This window comes from Eptatretus burgeri, chromosome 6, assembly GCF_056783735.1.
Source record: "Eptatretus burgeri isolate ZD-2024b chromosome 6, Ebu_testis_v1, whole genome shotgun sequence".
Taxonomy (NCBI): Eukaryota; Metazoa; Chordata; class Myxini; order Myxiniformes; family Myxinidae; genus Eptatretus; species Eptatretus burgeri.
In genome coordinates, this window is record NC_140966.1 from 97,760,347 (window position 1) to 97,769,042 (window position 8,696).

An 8,696-nucleotide genomic window follows, 5' to 3' on the forward strand; every position below is an offset into this window, starting at 1 on the left:
CATTGGTCCTGCCCAAGCAGCTTCCTGAGCAAGGGTTATACTGGGTGGTTTACCATTGCCTTCCCAGCAGTAGATCAGACAGTAATTTGTAATTTGGTCAAGGTGTCGGCGATAGCTTGCCCACTCTTCACAAAGGACACCACGGGGATCTTCAACATCCACCAACTAATGTCAGTAGATGGGACACCCAATTTAACGTCCATCAGAGGGACGGCACACACATTGGTGATTCACCCAGCCTGTGAATCACCGGGATGACAGTTTATATGTGGGCCGAGATTTGAACCTTGGCTCGACAGCTCAGGATGGCCTCGCGGTACGTACACTCGCCTCTGTTAGCCGAAGTCGTATTTTAATGTACTGTTAATAAACAAACTGCGATTCCATGTTGTATTAATACATTTAAAATGTATCCCCTTTGGTATCATGCATTTATTTTGGTTGAACATTGAACATTGCCTGAATGCGGACCTTTTCAAAAGCAGCGCTGGAAGCGGCCGCCGGAAACAGGAGACAGCTGAACGGAAGGACAGACATCACACTTTGCTTTATATAATAGATAATGATCCCAGTACTGACCCCTGAGGTACACCAGTACTTACATCCTCCCAGCTCGACTTCCTCCCACTCACAGCCACTCTTTCCTTCCTATCACTAATCCAGTTTCCAATCTAGTGAGTTATCCGACCAGCCACTATGGTACTTTAACAAATGCTTTTTGAAATGTAGATACTCAACAATCACTGCACTTCCCTCATCCACCCAGTCAGAAACTACCTCATTGAACTCTAATTGATTTGTTAAACATGGCCTCCCACTTGTAAATCCGTGCTGACGACCTTTAATTAGTTTGAAATAGTTCCCTATCCGGTCATTAATTAACGTCTCCAACACCTTCCCCACTACTGAAGCCAACTTAACAGATCTTTAGTTCCCCAGTTCTTCTTTGGCTATTTTTTTTTTAATAAACGGTGTTAGATTTACCACTTTCTGGTACCTGTCGTGATTCCAATAAGCTGTTAAAGATATCCGCTGACATCTCGTTTATCTGCTCTGCCACCTCCTTCACTACCCTTGGATGGATATTATCCATCTGCGGAGCTTTTTATCGCCGCTTAGTTTACCTGGCTGTTTCTTTACTTCCACATCTCTAACTTGGATATCATCAAGAAGCCCTTGCTTACCTCCGGGATGACACTCTCAGCAATTGGAAAGTTCCCCGGACTGCTCTTGTGTAAATGTCGAAGTAAATAAACAATTTCACAAGATTGACGACAAATTTATTTCGTCTTTCTTTTTCCTTTTGTCAATGCATTAAAAAAAGCGAACACGTATTCTCAAATATATTTATTACAATCTTCGTGCAGCATCAGTTCATTGGTCAAAGCACTTCCAGCAGACCAGACAGGAAGAGATAATGATGCGCTCCGTGGTCGACACTTTCTTCAGTGTGTGTGTGTTTTAGTACATTAATATTCAACACTTTCATGAAAATGCATAAGTCTGTGCAAAGTGGAAATCTTGGGTAGACAAACAAGACCTGTGAGCAGAGTTTGGTGGTGTCCTACCAAAATATTGAGAAGAGTCATGACTAAAATGAGTGTGTTGTAAAGATGCTTTGCACATCATTTTGACAACTGAATTATGGAAGTGCATCTTGCTATCAAAGTGTTGTTGATGGATTGCTTTTGTTGATTTTGAAAAAAATAATTGGACCTTTTTTGTTAATGCCATTGTTAATTGAGGATGTGCTTGGACAGTGATATTATTTGACAAATGGTAAGGTAATGATTTTGTTGGCTTGGTCTCTCTCAGATGCCGCCTTCTGTGTGAGCGAATAATATCACACAAGCTGTTCGACCACATGGTATTGACCATAATTTTTCTCAACTGCATCACCATTGCATTGGAGCGTCCGAGTATCAATTCCCAGAGTTTGGTGAGGGATAGGGTCATGGAGATTTTCGTAGGGGGATGGGGGGGGGTGGGAGGAAGTTCACACAAGGTTCGTGAATATTGAGCACCAGTGAAACTAGCGAGAGTGAGGCTGGAGTGAGTCGTATGTCTCATCACTAAATGGTGAATTTAAAGGAATCCTGGGGCCTTTAGCATAGCACCATTGAGCCAGTGGGCAGGGTACTCTTGGAATTCACAGTAAACAGGCTTTTCACGGAATTAATGATGTATGATATATTCAGCGACTAAAATAATGAATTATTTAATAAATTTCAAGCTGGTGGAATGAAATTCACACTTGTGCAACCATTTTGCACATGAAATAATGGGGGGGGGGGGGAACCATGAATAATGCACACGTTTATTTGAATGGTAATGAATTCAATTTTTGCATCTTCGTGGTCGTTATGACGATGACGATGCCAAGCCGCACACCCATCTCTTTCATTAAAATTTTCAATTTTTGTTTTTAATTTTTCGATTTTCAATCATGTATTTTCCAATTTTCCATGATTTAATTTTCATTCAATTATTATTATACTTTTGCAATTTACAATTATTTAATTTTTAAATCATTTAATTTTTTTTTAATTCCTTGATTCTTTTCAATTATTTGATTTTCATTTTTATTTAATTGTTTGTTTTCAATTTTCAATTTAATTTTCGTGAGCTACTACTTTAACTTTTTGTTTATTTTATTTTTACAAAATTTGCGTTTTATTAAATGCCCCCATTTAAAAAATTGTTTTTTATGCTTATGGTTCCCAGAGGGAAACTTCAAGTGTTTTTAGTCTTGGTGTCTGTGGTGTCCTGTATTTTGAGAAAAAAAATACATTTGTTTTCATAATGAGGCAGAATTTCAAGTGCGACCAATTGGCTTATCTTATTCCACACGAGATCCAGAGTCAAAATGTAATTGGTAGGCCTATAAACCGAGTTATTGCATTGGTAGGCCCAGACAGCCCATTAGTGTGAAAAAGACCACTTTTTGTGATGTGACTCTTCATTAACACAGTTCTTCCCACTTTAGGAACGCTTGCTGCTCAAGGTCTCCAACTATGTCTTTACCCTGATCTTCACCATAGAGATGGTCATCAAGGTGACTGTTTATACAATTATGCATATTATGTACACAGTGGGAAAGAGGAAAAGAGAGGGGGAGTGAGGTCAAGGATATTAAAATAAAGAACGGGGAGGATTTGTCAGAGAAAAATGACATGAGGGTAGAGTCGTTGGAGAGTAAAAAGGAGAAAATGGAAAAAGTTTGGAAGGAGAGGGAAGTTGTGAAAAAGAAGAGAAAGTGGAATAAGTGGTTGGTCATGCAGGGGAGGCGGTTGGGGGTTGGTTGAAAGCTTTAACCATTTTTTGTGTTTAGTACATAAATGGACCCTCATACAGACATTCACGTTTGGAAAAAAAAAACTGCTTAAAGAAATCTTTTTTTGGTGACTCCTCTTTGGCCACACCAATAAACAAGATTTAATGTCACAGGTGGTTGCCCTTGGCTTCTGGCAGGGTGAGCAGGCATACCTTCGATGTACCTGGAACCTTCTAGATGGTATTCTCGTGATTGTTTCCCTCATTGACCTCCTGGTGTCCTTGGCCTCCGAGGAAGGACCTAAAATCCTCGCCATACTGCGGGTTCTCCGACTCCTGCGTACTCTTCGACCTTTACGGTACGTATAAACGTTTCAATGCAAACAACGTAGACAATGCTCGAATAACTGCAATTTATTGTTTAATCAGCATAAACGTTTATGTTAGCAGCAAAATAAATCAAGACATCTTGAAAGGTTTTGATAATTTAGCTTTAACAAAACACAGATTTGTCGCTCAACAGTGTGCGAAGAGATATAGATGAATACAGCGACGTATCACGATGTTTCGTGAATCATTTTGGATATTACCATCGTGTCGAAAGCAATCAAAATGCAAGAGGCCACTCATAACTGGAATATATGAAATATTATGACATTTATTGAGGATTGTGATTTAAAAGTGGGATTTTGTTCAACGACATCACTCCTCAAGCTGCCCACATAATAAAATACAACTAAGTGGTTTCCAGTTCCTCAATAAATAAATATTTCACAGTTGGAGAGAAAGATGATATTATTTTTGGAACTCCCTGATTTTCAACCACCTGCTGGATTTTCTTTCTGGTGTACGTTCTACTCAATGCTGATGTAGTAATGGATTGATGCCTTAAATCCCAGACATACGGTCAAGGAAATATTTGTATGCTCTTGACATTGTTTGGCATTTCGCTTTTCTTTGCAAGCTTCATGCTCATGACATCAAGAGTTCTGCTCCTTATGATTCAACAAAGAGAACAAACATGTTCTGGAGAGGGTATCGACTTTTATCTGCCCTCTTCACATCCACAACCTCCAAATAGCCAACTCTGATTGAATCAGTTAGCATCTTGTGTTCATCTTTATTACTGAACTACATCAGTGGTCTTTCAGTTTACATGGATTCTGTTCTTCTTCAATCAAACGTGTTTATTTACAAAAAATATGGGGGAAAAGGTGGATGGGACAAGCAGTGCAGAACAGTCCAAGCACAACAGAAAGACACAAAGAAGGCAATAGAGACAAGCAAACTTATGTGCAATGAATAATAAATATACTCTGCTAAGGTGCCGACAGTATAGATTCCCAGGAAGAACAATGGAGCAAGCAAGATCTTGGATGGCACACAGCGATTGATATAGGCAGGTCACTTACACACAGGCAAATGCTGCTCAGGACAGGCAGAATCGCAGGAATGATGCGGTGGAAGACCACAGGAAGATGAAGATGTGGTGGAATATGGCAGAAGAAGAAGATGCAGTGTCAGACTATGAAAGAAAATGTGGCTGCCAAGCAAAGGGAAGGTGAGAGATACCTTTTCCTGAAGGTCCAGCTCCAACTCTACATGACTGTCCAGCACCTGTCCCAAATGTGTCTCTGTACATTCTTCAGAGTTCCTCCTTTACCACCAATCCTCTGGCCCACCCTCCGTTCTCTGGGGCCACCTTTTCCTGCAATGGGCTCCGTCATGAGATGCCCGCTCCTTGAGGGAGGTCGATCCTCTGGGCCGACTCACCCAATGAAAAACAATCTTCCAGTCTTCTTCCAGGCTCCACGGCCTATTTTACCACCATCGCTCACACACGTTGGCCAGACAGATTGTGATGGTCCCACCGAGCTGCTTCAATGTGCCGTGAAACTTCCAATTCCTCGCCCGGCCTCACCCTGCAGATGTTGAAACATTTTACAACCTTCCTCTGTCTACCCTGTCTATAAATAACATACAATGCCTCCTCAGTCTCATGTGAAACAAAATGACTAACTCTGACAGGTCCCTGTTTACAAGTCTAAATCTATGCGACACAAATCACACGGTCCCCATGGTAATCTTTATCCATTCTAACTTTGGATCCCACCCCCTGCCTTCCACAAAACTATATATATATATATATATATATATATATATATATATATATATATATATATATGTATGTCTGTATCTATAAACGTGTGTGTGTGTGTGTGTGTGTGTGTGTGTGTGTGTGTGTGTGTGTGTGTCTGTGTGTGTCTGTGTGTGTGTGTGTGTGTGTGTGTGTGTGTGTGTGTGTGTGTGTGTGTGTGCGCGCGTGCGCAAGTTACTGTTTTTTTGCCTGCTCTCTTCAAATGTGGTGGGTGGGTTTCAGGAGGTGAAACGGAGACTGACCAGGTCTCAAAATGTCCACCTCCATATGTGTTTGTCGTTGATTGGTATCTACATATGTGGGTTTCATAATGTGGAATGGAGTCCACCCAGGGTGGGCTCAAAGTATCCACCTTCATTTCATGAAGGGGTCACCATTCGTGGACCAAGCTGTGAAGTTTTCTGTTCTTATTGTTTTGTGTCGAGGGCTCTCTTCAGGATCATCACTGAGCCCCGGGCAACTTCCAACTGTCGTTTGTTTGTTGTAATATTCCCAGGGATGTTTGTAATATCTCTGAGTTTCATCGCCATCATTCCCGTAGCTCCAACTATCATTGGTACAACTTTGGCATTCTTCAGCTTCCAGGATCTTTTCACTTCATTCTTGAGGTCTTCGTATTTGGTCATCTTCATGATTTCTGCATCGTTTAGTCCAAAATCACTGTTATCAACACCTCACTTAGCAATGCCTTCTTCTCTCATTTTTGCACCTTAGAATGATATCTGGTTGTAATGCTTTGTTTTCGAAGTTCACGCTCGATGGGATCATAAGGTCGTACGTGAGTGGTACCTCCATGTTTTCAGTCCATGCTTTTGGTTCATGTTCCCACAAATTTTCTGGAACTGGGATATCAAAGTTTTTGCAGATGTGCCAGCGGATTACTTTACAAACTCTGTTGCGTCGTTGTTTGTTCAGCTGTTCTGAAATGAGTTTTTTTTGTGTTTGTGTGTTCGGTCTTCAAGCATGACATATCATTCTCTGAACTAACCTCAACTCCACCCATCACCTTTCTCATTTTTCTTCTCTCACTCTCTCTCTCTCTCTCTCTCTCTCTCTCTCTCTCTCTCTCTCTCTCTCTCTCTCTCTCTCTCTCTCTCTCTCCCTCTCTCTCAACCCCTCTTCGCACCCCTCCCTCCTGCAGTGAATTCCAACGTTTGGTGAGACGTCACTCTCCCCACCTCCCCCCCCAATTCCTCACTCATCCACCCCTTACTAGCTTCCCTCCACCCTCCCTCCATCCTCTCCTCCCCTCTCCCTCCGTCCTCTCCTCTCCCGTCCTTTCCCTCCATCCTCACCTCTCTTATCCCTTCCCTCTGCCCTCACCTCTCTTCTCCCTTCCCTCTGTCCTCTCCCCTCCCCTCCCTTCCATCCATCCTCTCCCCTCCCTCCCTTCCATCCATCCTCTCCCCTCCCCTCCCTTCCCTCTGTCCTCTCTCCCCTCCCCTCCCTTCCCTCTGTCCTCTCTCCCCTCCCTGCCTCTTCTCTTTCTCCCCTCCATGCCTTCTCTCTCTCCCCTCCCTCTTTTCCCTCCCTCTCTCCTCTCTTCCTCTCTCTCCCTCCCTTCCCTCCCATCTCTCCCCCTTCATATCCCCATCAGTGAAGCACCAGGTTCTATTTATTAGTATCTAATATATAAAACTCTTTATAACCACTGACTGACTCACTCACTCACTCACTCACTGACTGACTCACTGACATATGATGGATAGGTACTTCAAGGTGAAATAGAAAGCTGAAATTTTGCGACCAATGGAGAGCAGCCTCTTCACTCTATGCAGATCTGAATAAAATCACAAACTGGTCCAACATGTGTAACATGTCTTTCAATGCTGACAAAGCTCACACTCTCGCTATGTCTTTCTGAAAGCATCGTCTGGACTCCCCCCTCCATCTACGTTCTCAACATTCCTCTTGAAGAAGTTCTTTCATTCAAGCTTCTGGGTCTCACTGTCTGCCATGATCTTTTCTGGGAAAGCCACATTTCCAAGCTGGCTTCCAAAGCCAGTCGCTGACTGGGCATCCTCTGTCGTGCAAAGTCCATACTTGGCACACCTGAGCTCCTGACCACATACAAAGCTTTCATCCACAGCCTGATGGAGTACTCATCTCCCTTCTGGGTTGGTACCCCCACCTCTCACCTTTGTCAGATTCACGCTGTGGAAACCAAGGCATTTAGGATCATTGGCATCTCCCACGATGAGGCTGAGTCTTTGGGTCTCTCACTATCTCACCGCAGGCAGGTCGGTGGTCTTTCTGTCTGCCGTCTCCTCTCCGATCTCGCCCCCCACCCCCCACCCTGTCTGTCTGAGAAATTCCCCCTCCCCTCCCCATATTTCTGCAGAGCGCTCAAGGTCTGCCAGCAATCTCCTTCTGGTAAAACTACCAAAATCAAGAATCACTGCTCACCTTCACCTTTTTCGGTCATCTCTTCGAGCATGACCTAATAATATGGGTGTCGATGTCCTTCGATCCATCCGTCTGTGCGTCTGTTCACAATGAAGTTGAAGCGGGAGATCTGGTCATTAGTGATCCTGATAGAGGTTGATGAGATGTACATGATGGTTTGACTTTCAAGGTCACCGAAGGTCAAGGTCACGAGGCCTTTGAAGTTGCGAAAATGATGATTTTCAAATTCTATCTCCTCCGCCATTTCTCGAGCGATCTTGAATTTGATTGTTGCAAATGAATCTAGGGGACAATATCTAAACTTGGTCAGGCCGGATTTTCGATATTCGCTTTCGTTTTCGCGTCACGTGACTTCAAAGTTTACAAAAACTGCCCTACCTTCAGGAGGCTATATATTCTCCACTGGGCATGCTAAAAGTTAATGAATGGTGTCATTGCATAGAAGCTGACCTTGTCTTTCATGTCCATTCAAAAGAATACCGATATATTTGAATACGTACACGTCACGTGACTTTGAATTTTGTGAAAACTGCTTCATGTAGTTGCAAAATGACGATTTTCAAAATGTATCTCCTCCTACATTTCTTAAGTTATCTTGAATTTGATTATGGCATATGAATCTATGGGACAATATCGAGATTTGGACAGGCCGGATTTTCGATATTCGCTTTTGTTTTCGCGTCACGTGACTTCAAAGTTGGCCAAAAATCCCTCCTGACCCGAGAACACAACACCCTAGTAACAGGAACTCATGCTTGCTTCTCGCAGAGATGACCGTCACTCCCGCACGGGTGTATTTTATAATTCCTCTTTTTTCCTGCCTTTGAAACAAACTCCCACACTCTCTTCAACCCCACTC

The 8,696-nt window shown here is 42.9% G+C and overlaps 1 protein-coding gene across 1 annotated transcript in view; it reads left to right on the forward strand.

The window, feature by feature from the left end:
• The window catches only part of LOC147025423 (voltage-dependent T-type calcium channel subunit alpha-1G-like), a 347,934-nt gene that overhangs the window by 181,294 nt on the left and 157,944 nt on the right, over positions 1-8,696 (forward strand). Inside the window, exons 17-19 of the mRNA XM_085886389.1 lie at positions 1,816-1,939; positions 2,987-3,055; positions 3,448-3,632. Coding sequence (XP_085742515.1) covers positions 1,816-1,939; positions 2,987-3,055; positions 3,448-3,632 — 378 coding nt within the window. The remainder of the gene's footprint in view (positions 1-1,815; positions 1,940-2,986; positions 3,056-3,447; positions 3,633-8,696) is intronic.